Raw genomic sequence first — 20432 nt, forward strand, 5'->3', positions numbered from 1 at the left:
GCCGCCCTCTGAAGTTCTGAGCGCACTACCGCGCAGTGTGCGCGGCCGCGAGCTGAGCTGACTGACAGCTCAGCTCGCGGTCTTTGCCCGCCCCCTCCTCTGCTGACAGGCTGGAGAGAGAAGGCGTGCGCACAGTGCCTTCTCTCTCCTGCACACGTAAGACGTATCTTAATACGTCTGACGTGTACAGGGCCTTTTTAGGGCCCTGCATGATAGGAAGTCCCTCTGGTGGCCGTCTGAGTGACGGCCACTGGAGGTATTGCTATCAATGTAAACACTGTATTTTCTCTGAAAATACAGTGTTTACATTAGATTGCCTGCAGGGAGCTATAGATCTCACCTGGACAAATACATTAAGCTGTAGTTGTTCAGGTGACTATAGTGTCCCTTTAAAACCAGGTTAAAGGCCATAATCTAGGTCTCCATAAAGTTTTCATTGGTAGGAAGGAACCCATCATCCTTACTGTAGTGATTATGGTGCCCTAACCACTGTAAATAGTCAAAGCGTTTTATAACAATTTACCTATCGTCCGTTGTGAGCTCGTTCTCACCTTACCTCAAACCGGAAGCTCCTGAAAGGATCATCTGTTATCACCACTGAGCTAAGCCCTGTTGCGGGAGGCCAGCTAATAATCTGAGTCTGTGAATGGAGTACTCTCAGCCAATGAGGACTGTCTGGACAGCAAAACTTGGGGAAGGAGTTGTATTTTTTATTGCAAAGGAGGCACCTGGCTACCCCCAGATATGTTATCACAGCATTCTTAAAACGGTTGACCACCACCTATCGGAGGGCACAAGAGCACTCCTGGCATCATTACTACTACAGCAGACTACAATTGTTTCTAATAAAAGCACTCCTTTTGCCAAATCAATATGGGGATTTCTGTGATGTAGAAGAATTGTATAATAAACTACTGCCATAGCATTTTTTAATGTACAAACCAACACCAAAGCAACGGTGACAAATTATGTAATACAAGTGGCAGAAGAATACCCATTTATTGTAGATTTGACCTTTATAGTGTATTTTCCTTTTTTACTATGAACAACTGCCACACCAGTCTGCCATCTTTACTCTACGCCACAGGAAATAAATAGCTATTGTATGTTACAGTTTTGTAACAGATGCATAATTGTTGGAGTGGTTAAATCCAAAAGCAGATAATTACGGTCTGGAATGCTACAATTTCTACTTAAAGGGATAGAAAAGTCTTGTTGTCAGCATGTTAGCTGCACTTGCTGATCAGCTGCAGTCTTAATAGTTGTAATAAATAAATAATAAATAAAAGAAGTCACCACTGTGACCGCAATGTATACTTAAAAAAAAAAAAAAAAAAAAAAGAGAGCAGTGGTTCTACAAAGGAAAAAAAGCTAAACAAAAGTTATTTGTGATGTTTAGGGGCAACCAACTATATACACACACTGCAAAGCATTTTTTTAATTTTACTGTCTCTGTAAATAAAGGAATTTATTGTTTAATAACCTAAAATTGTAATTCAATGTATGCTGAACATTAGTATTAAAGGGACAATTTAGGCATAGAAAACAATTTAGCTTAAAGGGACACTATAGTCACCTGAACAACTTTAGCTTAATGAAGCAGTTTTGGTGTGTAGAACATGCCCCTGCAGCCTCACTGCTCAATCCTCTGCCATTTAGGAGTTAAATCCCTTTGTTTATGAACCCTAGTCACACCTCCCTGCATGTGACTTGCACAGCCTTCCATAAACACTTCCTGTAAAGAGAGCCCTATTTAGGCTTTCTTTATTACAAGTTCTGTTTAATTACGATTTTCTTATCCCCTGCTATGTTAATAGCTTGCTAGACCCTGCAAGAGCCTTCTGTATGTGATTAAAGTTCAATTTAGAGATTGAGATACAATTATTTAAGGTTAATTACATCTGTTTCAAAGTGAAACCAGTTTTTTGTTTTTTTTATGCAGGCGCTGTCAATCATAGCCAGGGGAGGTGTGGCTAGGGCTGCATAAACAGAAACAAAGTGATTTAACACCTAAATGACAGTGAATTGAGCAGTGAAATTGCAGGGGAATGATCTATACACTAAAACTGATTTATTTAGCTAAAGTAATTTAGGTGACTATAGTGTTCCTTTAATAAAGCAGTTTTAGTGTATAAATCATGCCCCTACTATCTCAATTCTCTGTCATTTATGAGTTAAATCACTTTTGTTCAGATGTTTACTTGTTTTAGAAGTTTTTGTCTGCTTTCTAAATTTAATTTTATTTTTTTTAAACTTTATTTTTGTTGTGCGCAGGTTAACACTACATGCTTGTCTAGCCACAACAGCATTCACAAGCTTAATTATCACAAACAATGTTGGACATAGTATGGCATTTCAAATAACAGCACACATTTTTTTTGAGTAGCTAGTAGAAACGTAAGGAAGATTATTCAAGCATCAGGTAGCATATAGTTAAACAATAATCTGCTCACTAGATAGAGAAAACACTTTGCTCAATGAGATGTATATAATGGTTCTGCACTATTTTCAATAGGTAGTCATATCAAGCCAGGTAAACTTCTCGAGGTCACATTAGTATATAGTACATTAAGCTAGTGTTACAGGCTATTCTGGTTTGCCTCGGTTGGTAAAAGTGATATAGTTGTTTTAACTACAAAAGAAGCCGCTTTGTTTCCTGAGTCTGCTAAAACTATTTTAAAAGACTTAGCCGCAAGGAACTAGTAGCAGTCTGAAGGGTACTGAGGACATATCCTCTCCATACATGCTGTCCCTCTTCTTTCATGCTCTTGTTTTGCAATCCTCATCTGCTGGAAGGTTCGAATTGCACCCAGTGTCCAGTGTCGAGCAGTGTAACTATGCTTGTCAGCGGTCAGCCGATTCCCACCCTCAGGCTCTGCTCGGGTCGTGCTGGGCTCTCGGTGGGGGTGTCACAGTGGTGGGAGCGAGAGGGGGCACTCCTCCAGCCCCAGGCCCTTGTTGAAGAATGCATCTTCTTACCGCAGTCGCGGAGGTTTAGAAAGTCCTTGACCTTCACCTGTCTGGGGGAACAGTAGGCAGTGGAGTTCCCGCGCCGCCAGCGGCGGGTTGCCCCTTGTCTGTGTGGTCGGTGCACGGGGACTAGGCCCCTTGTGACTTTCGGCCCAGGTGGGCTTGCATCGCCTGCGGCATGTGTACCTTGCGAGGCTGTACCCAAAGGAGGCCCACTCCCTCCCCGGTGTTCACCTCTCTCATTGCTCTCTGCTGGTTGTCTCACGGCTTTCGCCATGCGGGTTTCAAGGGCTGCCCAGAACCATGTGAAGGCTTCATCCAGCCACCGCATGAGTCGGTCCACTGGGTTGGGAAGATTACGTCCCGCTTGTTCAGTCGTGCCTGCTTGTGCGTCCGGTACGCCCGCCATCTTGGATTGCTCGTACTGCAACAATGAGCGGGAACCAGCGTAGGTAAGCAGCTCTGGGGTGTCTGATGTAGTGGGCGCCTGGATAACCCCCACTGGCAGGGGGGGGGACGGGACGGTGACTTTAACTGCCGAGGGCCCAGTTCCAGGTTGTCTAGAGACCACGAGGTCAGCCGTCCCTCAAGGTCTCGACCACCAGGTACGCCGCAGTCGCATTGCCAGGGCTTCCACTGCCAAGATACCGGTGTGTTAGTGGGCTATGGTATTCCCAGACTTAGTAGGGTATCTCAGGCGTAGAGAGTACGAATTTAGGGTCCATAAAATAAGTTTAAAGCTCGATGTTGCACAGAGCTCCTGCTGTGTGCGGCCGCTCGGCTCGGCAGTCTTGCCCCGCCCCCCCTAAATTGAATTTTAATCCTGCACAGAAATCTCCTGCGGAGTCTAGAACAGATAAAAAACCTCTAAATTAAACAGAATGTTTAAACATTAAATCCCACTTTTCAGGAAGTGTTAAAGAAAACTGTATAAGTCAAACGCAGAGAGGTGTTACAAGGGCTGCATAAACAAAGTGATTTAACTCCTAATTGGCAGATAATTTAGCAGTGAGACTGCAGGGCTATGATCTATACACCAAAACCACACCATTAAGACAAAGTTGCCAACAGTATCCCTGTACATTTAGTGAAGTTGGGGGTGATTCTCACCAAACAAGCTCAATTAATGTGGAGCATGTTATAAACCACATGCTATTTCAGATTGTTTCCTAGATATGTCATGTTGGTGGTCTAACCACACCACTATAAAACTTTATTTTTTGAAATACATTTGAGATCAGTTCCACAAATGGTATAAGAATCTGGCCTATACTTGCGCAGATTTTAAAGCAGTTTATAAGGGAATTATAACAAATTAAATAAAGCAAGCGTTATCCGCATGCTCCCTTGAGGCTGAGTTGCTGTCAAATTGACAGGCGACATTATTCAACTTGAATCTGCAGTTCAGCATAAATGGATTGTAAATATAAAATTCACTGTTGCCTATAGCAACACACATATAAAAGAAAAAAAATGAAGAAAAAAAAAAAATAAGTCAGGACCCCAACCGTCCCAAGTCAGAATACAAGCTCACTGAGCAAGTCCCTGTCCCACGAAGACAAACTGCTATGTTTACATTAGGGTTAATCCAGCCTCTAGTGGCTGTCTCACTGACAGCCACTAGAGGCGCTTCCACGCTTCTCACAGTGAGAAGATGCTGCCGTCCATTGGAAAGCATTGAGAAATGCTTTCCTATGGACTGTTTGAATGTGCACGCGGCTCTTGCCGCACATGCGCATTTGGCGGATGACGGAGAAGAGTCCCCAGCGCCGAGGGAGCCCGGCGCTGGAGAAAGGTAAGCGTTTAACCCCTTCCTCCCCCTACAGCCCAGCGGGAGGGGGGCCCTATTAACACTATAGTGCCAGGAAAACAAGTGTGTTTTCCTGGCACTATAGTGTTCCTTTAAGTAGAATATTTTTATCTCTTATTATTCTGTATAATACAGACATGTTTCAGTCTAGGTGTATTGCACTGCTTCAAAGATTACTTCAAGTTCATTTTGTATTTTATTTCAAAATCTCCTCTTTTTAACCCCTTAAGGACACATGACATGTGTGACATGTCATGATTCCCTTTTATTCCAAAAGTTTGGTCCTTGCATCTACCAGACATTTCTTAAAATTCCATTCAAATGTCTATTTTCCATTATTTTTCTTTAATAATAGTTTATTTTTGCTTTGCATTTTGAGTTGACATCATCAAACCAGACAATACAAGATTCAAGAGATCAGATTCTCAATTAAACCAATTCACTCTGGCATGTGCTGTACAATGATCATTTCTGAGTTAATTATCAAATAAATAAATACAAACTTTGTACTTCCCTAGGGCCCATTATTTAACCTTTAGCACTGATGCTGCGGATGACGTACTACATTTCGAATGATCACCTGCCAGGTAAGCAGGGTCCATGTAGCAAAAGGTCAATCATCATTGTAGTCTTCTCAGCTACAGAAGCGAGCATGACCCACTGCTAATTCAATAAAAAGTCAACATTAAACAGTTGATTTCAAAGGAACATACTGTATGTATCCACAATTATGAACAGGGTAATTCAATAAAGTGAGAAGTGGCTGAAATTAAAAGTGAAATTCAAATTTAAGACCAAATGAGCCAAACTGGAAACAGCTGACTTGGAGACTTTTTCCATTTCATCTTCTTTGGCCTTAAAGTTTAAAATTCCCTTTGAATTCCCAACAATTCCTAATATAGCGAATAACTCTGAACGTTTCTTGCAGAGTTCCTTCAAAGTTAAAAAAAACAGCAAGTCAATAGGGATTCAAGCAGTCACGGTAGAAAAGCTGTCCAACTCTGCAGATACAAATAAGTAAATAGTGATGGTTATGTAACAATGCCCTGAAAGGGAATGATTACTTAAAAATGTCAGAATAATTAAACAACTTCCAGGTAAACATCGTTTGCTTGTAGCTGCATGCAGATATTATATAATTCTAGCACACACCAAAGTCAACAATGGAATTGAGGATTTATAGTACATCAATAGATTAATAGAACGTCTTTGTATGCCTTATACAAACAAGAATTTGGCCAAAGTTTTCACTTGGAACAAGAAAATACATTTCCATCACTTTTTGCAAACATCGTAGGTCTTCCACTTTGCCTCAACTTGAAATCAAATTCTATCACGCCTTGTTCATAGAGGCTCATGCAAGTACACTTTAAAATACCCCAGGGCTATTCAATACCAGGTCTACAGCAGCTGAAAAACTACAGTTCCCATGAATATTTGCTGTAATTCTACAAAAGGTTCATGGGAGTATTTACCAGCATTTCCATAGCAAAAAGCACATATAAGTACAATGGAATGTGTGCGTTTACTGATAAAACAAAAAGAAATCACTTTTGCTGTTAATTACTAAACAAAAAAAAATTGCTTTTAAAAAGTTTCCCTACATTCGCTCCTTCAGCCCCAAGTTTCCAATATCCTTGTTAATTCCCCCCAAACTTAGTTTAGTGCATAATTCTGTATGTCGTTTCACTTTCCTTTAGCCCACAAATAAACTTAAAGAGTTACTCCAACCACCATGACCACTGCTTTTAGAAGTGGTCATGGTGGTAGGAGTCTGAATGTGCCGAGTTTCAGTTTGAAGCACACTTGTTGCAAACCCGGCACACGTGACTTGAGTGAATTGTGTGTAAAAATTACATCTGTTGTCCCCTGCAGCGCTGCTCCGGTCGCCATTTGGATTTATTTAAACTCTCTCCCTCCCCTGTCCATCTGCACCCAGCACAGTGCTGGAAGAATGGTCCAATCACATGTTTCTCTATGAGAGGTATTTGAATGGACCACGACTGGGCAGTGGTGACGTCGATGGAGGCAGGGAAACAAGCAGAGGGAGCTGGCCAGATTTATTTGCTCGTTTACAGGTGGGGTGGGGGGGGAACTAGTGAATAAGGTCAGTTAGGGCACTGTAAACGTAATAAAACAGTTATATACCCATGTTTAGAGTAACCCTTTAATTGTATCATACTTTTTTCCCATTGTCGCTACCTCAAAATATGCACCAATCATATTTTCATTGCAATATTTAGTAAATTGTATTTGGAATGGATTCATTAATATAGTTCAACATAGTTCCACTAAAGAGAATAAAAAAAATACAAAAATATAAACTTTTCCAGCTTTATAATGACCCAGTCATGGAAAACTGAGAACACATTAAGCATATGGACTAAGGAATTTTTATTTAGATCTATATTAAAAAAAAATAATAATAATTGTGTGTACAGCTAACATATCAAGCAACAGTAGGCCAGGCATTAAAGCCCAACCCAGATGAGTTCCATATCCCAATAAACAGGTTTGACAAAAATAGATGTTATACAACACATATATTCTCCCGCCCACTCAGAGTTCAGCTGAAAGGCAGTGACTCCTAGGTACAAGATATTTTTTATAGTTATGAATTATTATTATTATTATATTATTATATTATTTATAGAGCGCCGTCAAATTCTGCAGCGCTTTGTGGTTTAATTAACCATAGCCAATTCATCTACCCAACTTAGATGGCGGCACCTAGGACTTAGGTCCGAGAAAGATATAAACAGGTAAAACAGAAGGCCATACAGCCCTTGTGGGCATTACAGAGCAGAAGGGAGAAGCAGTAGCGAGCTACTGGTCTAGCTCCATTCTGGAAACTTGAATATGGCCTAATTTGCCACACTGGAGTGCTAAAGTGCCAGTTACTTTGCATCTCAGACATCCAGGTTGGCATGCCTCGGCACACCTTCAAACAAAACAATTGGAGAATTTATTAACGATATCACAGAAAAATATAGACTGACACACATACATACAGTCTACCATAGATACATTTATTCACTATGTATCAGCTAGATTAGATAGACAGATATTAGGTTTGTTTTATGTTGCTGCCAAAGCTGTAACTATACCATACCCTATACAAATACTATTTCTATACTTATATAATTAGAATATTGAGAATAACAGCATGTACACAGGATATTGGAAACAAGACATTTTGTGTATACCTATATTTGTGGTCGTGGCAATATAGCCGTATATGAGATCATAGCATATAATAACATTGGCAATATGGACAAACTGTATATATACTTATCAACAGTATATTTGGGATATACATCCTGTATATTGGAATTATCCACACTGTACATACCTATATGTACTTTAAGTGTATTGGAAATGGTACACCCTGCATATACTCCGTATATTGGGAATGGTACACCCTGTATACACTGGGTATACTGGGAATGGTACACCCTGTATACACTGGGTATACTGGGAATGGTACACCCTGTATACACTGGGTATACTGGGAATGTGACACCCTGTATACACTGGGTATACTGGGAATGTGACACCCTGTATACACTGGGTATACGGGGAATGTGACACCCTGTATACACTGGGTATACGGGGAATGTGACACCCTGTATACACTGGGTATACGGGGAATGTGACACCCTGTATACACTGGGTATACGGGGAATGTGACACCCTGTATACACTGGGTATACTGGGAATGTGACACCCTGTATACACTGGGTATACTGGGAATGTGACACCCTGTATACACTGGGTATACGGGGAATGTGACACCCTGTATACACACTCAGTATAGTGGGAATAAAAGAAACCACATAGAGCCAGTTTACTGGTAATAATAATGGTGTAGTAATAATAATAATAATAATGGTACATGGCAGGTAGTCAGGTAATAGTAGTAATAATAATAATAATAATAATAATAATAATGGTACATGGCAGGCAGTCCGTATTATAACCCAGGTTGACTTACACCACGGCCTTCGAGATGATCCACGACATCATCTTCCTCCCGGGGCTGGCACCGCCCAAGGCCCCCCGAGCTCTGGTACTGGCTCCGCGGGTCCCAGGTGGGTGTGAGCGGGGGGTTCGGCAGGAGAGTCCCTGGTGTCCTAGGCCCTGGCTGCGATCACAGAGGCCGGTGTCTGCTAAACTTGGCTCCCGGTAAGGCTGAGCTCCCACATCTCTCCGGAGGAGCAGGCAGGCTGTGCGAGCAGGGAGGGAGGGGACAGCCTGAGAATGGCTCCTGGGAGTCCTGAAAGGTCAATAAATCACCCCAGCCTGTCTACCCTGCTCTCTCAATCCCACACTACCAGCACAAAGCAGCTCTGCAGGACCAGTCTGCCTTCCCCATGGGACTGAATGGGTTAACACAGGACATCTCTGGGGATGTGGGACTGAATGGGTTAACACATGACATCTCTGTGAATGTGGGACTGACTGGGTCAATACAGGACATCTCTGGGAATGTGGGACTGAATGGGTTAACACATGACATCTCTGTGAAAGTGGGACTGAATGGGTTAATACATTACATCTCTGGGAATGTGGGACTGAATGGGTTAATACAGGACATCTCTGTGAATGTGGGACTGAATGGGTTAACACATGACATCTCTGGGAATGTGGGACTGAGTGGGTTAATACATTACATCTCTGGGAATGTGGGACTGAATGGGTTAATACATTACATCTCTGGGAATGTGGGACTGAATGGGTTAACACAGGACATTTCTGGGAATGTGGGACTGAATGGGTTTATTAATTTATATAATGAGAAAGTATGAGAATGGGGAATGTTTAATTTTGAGGTGCAATAAAAGAATAGTAAATTGTCAGACTGACGCTATGTATTGATAGTAATAGTCTGACTGTTTTTTATTGATTGTAAGAGAATGGCAGCTTTTTTTGTTTTGTTTTGTTTTGTTTTTTTACAGGAGACAGAATTAAGGATTTCACATACAGGGAGAAAGCAGGGATGATTTATTAACCTTTCAGGACTTTTCAGCCTCACAGCCTGCATGCAGGTTCAACACATCTTTACAAGCGAACAACTTTATCACCAGGATGGAGCCTGGGTCCCCAGCATTGTCTGCTGGTCTCCTCCATGGTCCCCCAGGTCGCATGAATTTTCACTGTGTCACCCACTGATCTCTCTGTGTCACCCACTAAATTCACTGTCACCAACTAAATTCACTGCCACCTACTGATCACCCACTGATCTCACGGTGTCACCCACTAAATTCACTGTCACCCACTGATCTCACTGTGTCACCCACTGTTCTCTCTGTGTCACCCACTGATCTCACTATGTCACCCACTAAATTCACTGTCACCCACTGATCTCTCTGTGTCACCCACTAATTTCACTGTCACCCACTAATTTCACTGTCACCCACTGATCTCTCTGTGTCACCCACTAAATTCACTGTCACCCACTGATCTATCTGTGTCACCCACTAATTTCACTGTCACCCACTGATCTCTCTGTGTCACACACTGATCTCACTGTGTCACCCACTAAATTCACTGTCACCCACTGATCTCTTTGTGTCACCCACTGATCTCACTGTGTCACCCTCTAATTTTCACCTACTGATCTCTCTGTGTCACTCTCTAATTTCAGTGTCACCCACTGATCTCGCTGTGTCACCCTCTAATTTCACTGTCACACACTGATCTCACTGTCACCCACTAATCCCTCTGTGTAACCCTCTAATCTATCACCCTGTAATCTCACTGTCACCCACTGATCTCACTGTGTCACCCTCTGATCTCATGGTGTCACCCTCTGATCTCACTGTTTCACCCACTGATCTCACTGTCACCCTATGAGCTCACTGTCACCCTCTAATTTCATGGTCACCCACTGATCTCACTGTGTCACCCTCTAATTTCACAGTCACCCACTGATCTATCTGTACAGCGCTACAGAATTTTGCTGGCGCTATATAAATAATAAAATAATAATATCACTGTTTCACCCTCTAATCTCACAGTCACCCACTGATCTATCTGTGTCACCCTCTAATCTCACTGTCACCAACTGATCTCACTGTCACCCACTGATCTCTCTGTGTAACCCTCTAATCTCACAGCGCTAATATATTTTTCTCTTCCCCAACAGCCTTAGTGACTACCTGAGTATTGATTAGGCAACGGAATCTACTCAAATATAAAATTAATGTATATAAAGCCAGGACTGACGAGGGGAGGGGTATATTTCTGACTTTGCTGCTTGTTACTAATAGTTTTAATAACTCCTTTTACACATACCCACCAACTTCTTTAAAATGCTCAGTCACTCTACAGCTGAGATCCGAGACACTCATGCTGTGCCAGTGTGCCTAGTTGAAAAGTTGTGAAACTTCAAATTGCAGAACTGGGGCTGTGACTCTGAGGACTATGCCTCTACTATGCCAACTGGCATCAGTCACTCTGTTCCTGTCCCTATCTAACTAGCAATAGAAGCACCAGCTTTTAGTAACCATTGCCAGCACTGCGGCTGCTGCAACTGAGAATCGCAGACCTTCCTGGATACGGGTTGTCCTGCTCCCCTTATACATGGGTTCTCCTGCTCACCCTGTCAGTTCTTAGCCATGGGGGTATATGCCTACTCTATCCTAAACAATTTACTTACAGATAGTGGTGGGACTTATTTTTAATTTGTTTGTTTTTTTTCTCCAAATCTATTTATTTGTTTAGTAATTCTGCTACCACAGTGTATAGGGAAAATTAGAGAAGACTATATCATACCAATTGTTATATAATATTTTGTTTTTACATTGCTACTGATCTGAGTGCTCTATATTCTGGATTAGCAAGAAAATTTATTTCTTTTTTTACTATGGGATAAAGTGAGAGTTTAATTCATTGAAATTTTAATAAATGTACGATAGATAAAGTAGAGGCATAATACAATATTTGTAGACTAACAATATGAAATGGAAAGCGTTCGGCCAATAGCCTGCCTGGCTTCCATTATCTTGCTGTAGGTTCCTTTCATGACAAGGTAGGTATGCAAATAACTTGGCTTTTTGTCTGCTGACGTAGTCTGCACACACGTGTGTTAATGTTCAAACCAAATTAGAGCAGTGACTCACCGCTCTAAAATTGTAGCCACACTTGTAAATCTAGCAGAACGATCAATTTGTTATCACTTTGGGTTTGAACTTTACATTCATTGAGAAATAAGTTTCAAATCATAAAACATCAAACTAACAACAAGCTTGCTACACACCATTTCAAAATATATAAATCAATGATGCTCCATGGTAATTTTTTAAAAAGAGCACACCAATTAACCCCCAAAAATAATACATACTGCACATTTTCTACAAATTCTACAACCTTGAAATGTATTCCTAATAGACTACCTTAACAATTCTAATCTAAGATCGACATACACATTCGAAAGAGAAAATAAACCAGAATATCTTTTAAAATAGCTTCGAAACTCACGTACGTGGGAACCCAAATGTTAGGATCCACTACATTTTATATGTTCTTGCAGACCAAATCTCAAACATTTTCAACAGTTTAGGTCAAGCTAGAAAATGTATTTTCTGGACTAGACGTGCCACCAGGCCCTGATCTGTTGCCCACTATCGAACAAATTATAAACACAAGATAGACTACCCACTACAAGATATTCTTATAATATCTGGTACAAGTATGGTCTGGTCTTACCTACAAAAGTTAGGGTGTATTTGGCTGCATAAAAAACTTGTGCATGGCAAAATAATTTGCTTTGTCTGTTTATCCCCCCAAAAATGTGGTTCTGTCAGATCAGGACACATTTATTTGGAATTTTGGTTTGAACGAATTTTGCCAATGCAATAGTTTTGGGAAAAAGTATGCGTAACAAACTAAAATGGCACCAAAATGTGCCTATTAGTGTACTAAAAAATAAATACATATAATATTTATAATATTTGGATAATGAAGAATCCTTTTTAATAAATAGAAGCATATAACAGTCTCTGTTGAAGAGGGGCAGGATCCCCACGAAATGCGTAAGACATTAGGCTCTTGGAAGCTCATTGCAATAGACTTCAGCTTGCCGCTGCCAACTCCAGATGCATACCGGAGATCGATCCTTAAGTCCGAAGGAGAACTTTTGAGTGAAGCTTTAGATGAAACGCACTGGGGAATGCACGTCAACCTCACCGGCGGCCAAGACACAGGACGGATTACAGCTCCTACATAATATCCATCCACAGGATCGCAACAGCAGGTTACATTGAAGGTTACTGAGCCGATTTTGCTTTTGATCACATACTTTTTGTGAGCGTTTTTAATCTTTAAATTCAAATTTTATTACAAGACACGGAGGCTTATATTGCATATCCCTTTCTTTACTGTCCACCAATAGCAGCAAAGAATACAAAACAGAATGCAAAAAATATTGCATACATAATAACATAGGCCACTCCCAGCCAAGTCCCAGTTTAATAGCAGGCAGCTCCCTCAGATCTCCCTCTTTCTTTGCTGTCAGATAAGTACCTAATTGTTCTCTGTTCTGTGTTTGTTTGTTTTTTGTGCTAATTTGATGATTTGTTTGTATTTGTTGTTATATTACATGTATTTTCAGTTTGTATTTACTATGTTTATGGTAGATTCAGAGTTCCAGACCAGCTGAAGGCTCTCTTTTTACCTGTTTGGTGATCTTTTGTTGTACCCCTATCCTTTCTCATTTATCTATTTTTCTTTCATCTATACATGCGTTTTTTTTGTTTTGGTACCTGCTGTTTGAGTTTTTTCTGCTTTTGTCTTGTCCTGCTCTGTTTTCTTTTGGTGCCCCTGTGTTTTTCCCTATGTTTCTGGGGCTCCCTGGAAGTCCTGAACCATTTTGGTGCCCTTTTTGACCCCCCTGTTTGACTCTGTTAGACCAGTGTGGGGCTGGCAATCGGCCGTTTGCTTGAACGAACGCCTGGACCGCTTGTTTTGCAGCTGCATTCAGTTCTCAAACGCTATTTCGCTGTCGCGGACTTGTAACCGTATGTCAGCTGTTTTTACCCGTTCGGTCTTTGACTTTGAATGACTGGACACATTCGCACCCGTTTAGTAATAGTTTTTAGCTTTAGGTACTGTGTTTTTCCTTCCGGTTTTGGCTCTATTCCCTCTCTTTCATTTTACCTTGCAAGCCTTGTGTAGTTACTGCTGGTCTGGGCCCTGGTGTGATCTCTCCAATTTACCTTTTAGTTAATACAGGAGTTTTTTCCTGTACTCCTTTGAGTTTTCAAAAGGGTGGGGGGCACATAACAGCCTTAATTGGAATTTGGTATCTTTATACGTTCCTTGTCTATACCCACCCTCCATTGTACAGTTATCCTTACCTACCCCCTTCTCTCCTTTCCCCTTATATCTGGCTTACAGTCTTCTACCCGCTCTAGCTACACACTAGACAAGGGTACCTCTGTGTTATCTGAGTTACACTCTGGGACCCCCTTGATTCAAGGGTTTCCTTTATTCTTGTTGTACTACTATTGAGTTACCCCCTATCATGTAGCTCTTAGGCTTTTTTAGGACCTCTCTGATATTCCAATGGTCTCTTGTGGCTATACAGATTGGCCCTATATATATTTTTCCTATTTAAATTGAGTTGTAGCACACACAAAAGACTGGATTTGGCACTTAGATTGTGCCAAGACAAACACCTTGATGTGTTTGTTCCCCTTGTGATTAGGGTCTCTACCAGGGCTAACAGATTCAGGGGCCGTCTGGCCGGCCGCATCTATTTCCAGTCCCGTGGCTAGGGATGAGGCTCTTTCCAGCAAGCAGGGCCGGCCTTAGGCATTTAGATGCCCTGTGCGAAAAATCTTCACAGCGCCCCCCCCCCCCCCCCCGTCATCCATGTATGCTGTAATGTTTGTGTTGTCTGTGTATGTGATAGTAGGTGTGATGACGGTGTGTGATATGTATGCTATGTGTGATATTTGTAATGGGTGTATTAACAGTGTGTGATATGCGTGTATTGGTTGTATGTGACACACACACACACACACAGAGTCAGACGGCCATACACACACACAGGAAGACAGTCATACACACACACACAGACACACAAAGGCAGACAGTCTCACACACACACAGGCAGACAGTCAGTCATACACACAGACACAGACAGTAATACACACACACACAGAGGCAGACAGTCATACACACACACACACACACACACGCAGACAGTCATACACACAGACAAACACGCAGACAGTCATACACACAGACACACACAGACAGACAGTCATACACACAGACACACACAGGCAGACAGCCATACACACAGAGGCAGACAGCCATACACACAGAGGCAGTCATACACACAGAAGCAGTCATACACACAGAAGCAGTCATACACACAATCACACACACAGAGGCAGACAGTAATACACACAGACACACACACAGAGGCAGACAGTAATACACACAGACACACAGTGGCAGTCATACACACACACAGACACACACAGGCAGACAGTCAGTCATACACACAGACACAGACAGTAATACACACAGACACACACAGAGGCAGACAGTAATACACACAGACACACACAGTCATACACACAGACACACACAGAGGCAGACAGTCATACACACACACACAGACACACACAGGCAGACAGTCATACACACACACACAGGCAGACAGTCATACACACACACACAGGCAGACAGTCAGTCATACACACAGACACAGACAGTAATACACACAGACACACACAGAGGCAGACAGTAATACACACAGACACACACAGTCATACACACAGACACACACAGAGGCAGACAGTCATACACACACACACAGACACACACAGGCAGACAGTCATACACACACACAGACACACACAGGCAGACAGTCATAAACACACACACAGACACACACAGGCAGACAGTCATACACACACACAGGCAGACAGTCATACACACAGACACACAGAGGCAGACAGTCATACACACACAGACAGTAATTAACACAGGCAGAGAGTCACACTCACCTGACAATCACACAGTTACCTGTGGAGTTCATTGTGGAGGCAGTGCAGCTCCTGTTGACTGTTTGGTGGGGAAGCAGGGACTCCTTCCTGCTTCCCCTGCAGCAGTTTTCCGGCGCTTTTAGCTCCGCCCCCGCCGCACGGTAAGCTCCGCCCCCGCTGCAAATTTGGAAAAAAAAAGAAAATTTATTTATTTTTTTTTTTAAATCCCGGCCGGCTGTGCAGCCGCACGGCGCCCCCTGCTACATGGCGCCCTGTGCGGCCGCACAGCTCGCACACCCCTAAGGCCGGCCCTGCCAGCAAGCTCCAATTTCCAGGAGACGAGGACCAGGTCCCCCTTCTTCCCATCACGGGGTCGATCATGGCGGTCAAGAGGTTTCCGTGGACAAGCCCATACGATGAGTTTACATACATACACCTTGAGTTTTTTCTTATGTTTGTGTAGGGGGCAGACTCCATCATTTTTTCCCAGTTTGGTCAACAATTACTTCAGACAAGTGGGTACTCAACACGGTTTGAGGTTTTCATATAGAACTCGTGAGCACGCCTTGCGATATTCCAACTCCTCGGCCGATCTGTTTCTCACTCAGACCGCAGTTAGTTGGACGAGGAATTGTCTGCCCTCCGCATCAAGGAGGCAATCCAGTTGGCCCCTCTGGACTCCGAAGGCGTCTTAATCAATATATTCCTAGTGGAAAAGAAAAGTGGGCAAATGCGCCGTGTCATCAATTTGCGCTCGCTAAATGCTATGGTTCACTACCGCCATTTCAAGATGGAGGGCATCCATCTTCTGGGGGACCTACTCCTGCACAGAGATTGTCTGGCAAAACTCGATTTGAAGAACGCGTACCTGACGGTGCTGATAGCCGAAACTTCTCGAGATCTACTTCGATTCCATTGGAAGGACAGAGTTTGGTGCTTTACATGTCTTCCTTTTGGTCTCTCACAAACATGTATTCCTGACCCTATAGTGTTAAAATGACCATTAAGGTGGCCTCCCCTTCAGTTAGCCCACCTAAAAAGAGTTAAAAATTACCTTTTTTTCCAGCGCAGTGCGTGTCCGCCAGCTGACCCCACCCTGATCTGCCTCTTTGGCTGACATCATCAGAACTGATGGTTTCAGCCAATCCAGTGCTTTCTCATAGGGAAAGAATTGGATTGGCTGAAATCACCAAGGAGGCAGGGTGGGGGAAAGGCCAAACGCTGGCCAAGCCAATCAGCATCTCCTCATAGAGATGCATTGAATCTGAGAGCTGCGACTGTAACTTCCCAGCTCTCATTCCCATTCATACTGTGACGTCAGCATTTATAACATGCTGATGCCAACAGTATTCTGCTTCATGCGCATCACTGGGCACCTTTGTGTGCATGCGTGTACTAGTGAGCATGCACTGTTGAAGGCAAAGTGAAGGCACCATTTTATTTCACCTTCCGTTTGAAGAAGTGAGAGAACAGCTGGATAGTGTGTGGTGTTATGTTCAGGGATTCTCAAAGAGAATCATTGCTTCGCCCAGGAGGCCGCCGGCTGTGCTCTAAGGCAAGTGCCTATTCGGCTCAAATACAGGGCCGGGGCGAGGCTGTATCCAGACGGTGAGGGAGCTGTAATCTCTGTGCTCTTTTTTACTTCAGATTAATAGTTTATACAATCCTCCATTATGTGATTAACTTAAATATCAGTGTCTACACGTTTTTATTTGGATTTTAAATCATTAAAATGACTTTCTCAAGGCATGGGTACTTAGGATTTTTTTTTTTTAGACCTGCAGGGGTACTTCTCCATAAAAGGTTGAGAAACACTGCTTTGAATTGTCCCTTTAAGATATACATTTACATGTACACAATTCCAAGTAACTAACAGTTCTGGAAAAGATCATAAGCAGAATGTATGCCAGGATTTTTGTAATGTTTTAGCCTTGAAAGTCCGACCACATGCAGAGACCAACATTTCTAATTAGCATTTTATATTTTTAGATTACTTTTGTTATACAAAGCTTTGAGGATTTACTTGTGTTCTTCAATCAAATTGAACGTGATTCTATTTTGCTATGTGAGTTCTAATAAAATAAGAAAATGCTAATCTATTTAATACATTATTAATTACCAAGCAGTGCCAAAGGGAAAATGTTACACCAATTGTGTTCTGTCTCTTATTTGCTGTGTCTTTTTATCTCTATTCCTATCTAAATTGAAAGCAATAGCACTTCTTATTATATTAGGGTAAATGATTTGAATAAAGCCAAATTTGGTGGCAACTGTACTAAGGATGAGATACACTGTCTTTTGAGGGTTTAGTTTATAATGTATGCTTTCTGCAAACTCATACCAACTTAATAAACATGTATCTATAATTATAGTATTTAGAGCATACATATCATGTGTAGACCATCATCATTTTGCTTGATTGTCCTTATTTGCATATACAATTCTTCAAGTCAATTCGGTTTTCAGTTTGGCTAATTTGGTCTTACTTTTAAAATCAATGTGAATTAGGGGGGCGGGACCTGCCCGCCATGCTGACCAGTCGCATGTGGGAGAAGCTCCTGCAGAAATTGGCCTCTTCGACCGAGAATCGAGGTTCACAGCCTTAATCTGAACCAGAGAGGAACTGCACTGTGCTGGAGCTGAAGTTGGCACAACAGCAGGCTCTGAGATCGGGAGTTCTAGGGCCCCACGGGCTACACAGGGCTTTGGAGCTTGCGGCCCTCTTGTGAGAGAGGCGGGATGGACGGCCGCCGCCCCGCTAACTCATCTGGCTGCCATACAACGGCTCCGTGACTCATCTCACAAGCCCCTTTCCCCCCCCCTCTTTGGACCGGGGGGGTTATCCCAGTCTCCACTGGAGGGTGCCGAATCGATTTTCATCGAGGCCAGCAGGGCACACACCAATGCCCCGAATCCAAAATGGCCACCGCACTGCCTCGCCCCCACGCGGCCATCTGAGAAACCCCTCACTGCCTCAATGGGACTGAATAAGCTCCCGACCCCAGGAACACATGTAACCAGCTACGGGTTTTACCCACCCAAGCCTCGAGCCAGGAGACATGGCACACCACATGGCAGCGCAACACCCTGAAGGGAGATCCATTGGAACCGGGACGCCACTGACCTAATTCCTGGTAAGGTCTTGATCAGCTGCTCCTCTACCGGGCTGAGAACACACGAGACGCACGTCCTGCTCTTGGTCCCCAGCCGACCACCCACTACACCACATCCGAGCGCAAGACTGGGAGAGGTAAATGCCATACATGAAAAGGACGAGATGGCACAACATGACCAGCAGGGATGAACTGCTCATTAGCACACTAACCTACTTTTACAGAGACACTCGACTATCTAATCTACTCTGTGTCTTGTGCCCAGCGGACAGATTCACAAGCTATCATATGGTTATATTAGATAAATCTATGTCCAGCCGGTTAGCCCTTCTTATTATTGTTCTCTTCACACTGCTGATTTACGTTATATACCATGGGCACGGATCTTTCCTTTATACATCACTTCCAGTGGTGCACTTACTATGAGGAGCCTAGAGTGCAGGGAGCTAAGTCCTATTCTTGTAATTTGATATCAAAAGTGTGTGGTACCCAGTGGAATATCAACCCGTCACGGTTTGTTAGCATGTCAACTTAAACCAATACTAACTTGCACATCTATGCCTGACTACTTATATAAGCCATTAAACTAACTGTATGCATCCCTAGTTAAACATACTATGCTAGATTATATTATATATGCTACCTTGTTTGAACTAAATCTTGTATAGACGGCATATTGACTTCTCTGATAAACCTGTTACTTGCTTATGTTAAAACAAACGAACAAAGAAAAAAAAAAAGCGCAACAAACCCTCTTTATCACTATGTTACTGCTTCAACTCATGTAACCTGTTAAATGTTATAACTCCACAATGTACCTGACAATGCGCTTCAAAAATAAAGAATAAAAAAAAAAAAAGAAATCAATGTGAATTACCTTAAAATTCCTGGCAATTACCACTTAAGTGATACATTTGGAAGGTTATGGGGATTGTCTGGTGACATTGAGTTATATATTGAATGATTTTATATTGAAAAGGTAATATTTTGTGATTTTTTTTGTGTGACCTTGTCAACATAATAATGTATGTTGTCCCTTACAAACAAATTACCTATTTGAGAAATGGCTGCTCTGTAGGCATTCGGACTAGGAGTTTTATCCAATTCCTTACTATCAACTCAAAACGCCTATAACCCATTTCCCATGTTGCTTTAGAATATGTTTGTTAATGACTTGGCTTTCTTTTCTAAACACCATAACCTGCTATAGCTCTAGTAGCTGATAAAAAGGGAAATTATTGCTATCTGTGTATAATATACTGATATGCAAATAAACAGAGTGGTTTTCACTTAACCACAAATCTACGGAGATAGCAAACTGTAGATTACATCGTGTTTCTTTATATCTCAACATCTTTCAGCTATACAGTGTCGTGTCATTTTCTAGGTTTTCTTTAATACATTTTTCCCAAAGTCTGTTGCTGAATTTTATGAATGCCACTAAGGGATACTCAAAGCACCAAAACCACTACATCTTAATGTAAAATGCCTTTTAATGCATGAACGGGTGGCTAATGATTGTTAAGGAAAATATGT

The 20432-nt window shown here is 42.3% G+C and overlaps 1 protein-coding gene across 1 annotated transcript in view; it reads right to left on the reverse strand.

Annotated features, from left to right (window-relative positions):
- REEP3 (receptor accessory protein 3) overlaps positions 1-9018 on the reverse strand; it is a 142650-nt gene extending 133632 nt beyond the window's left edge. Inside the window, exon 1 of the mRNA XM_063434289.1 lies at positions 8775-9018. Within this exon, the coding sequence (XP_063290359.1) occupies positions 8775-8806 (32 nt within the window). The 5' untranslated portion in view covers positions 8807-9018. The remainder of the gene's footprint in view (positions 1-8774) is intronic.
- Positions 9019-20432: the final 11414 nt, after the last annotated feature.

Source organism: Pelobates fuscus, chromosome 10 (assembly GCF_036172605.1).
Source record: "Pelobates fuscus isolate aPelFus1 chromosome 10, aPelFus1.pri, whole genome shotgun sequence".
In the NCBI taxonomy this organism is placed as follows: Eukaryota; Metazoa; Chordata; class Amphibia; order Anura; family Pelobatidae; genus Pelobates; species Pelobates fuscus.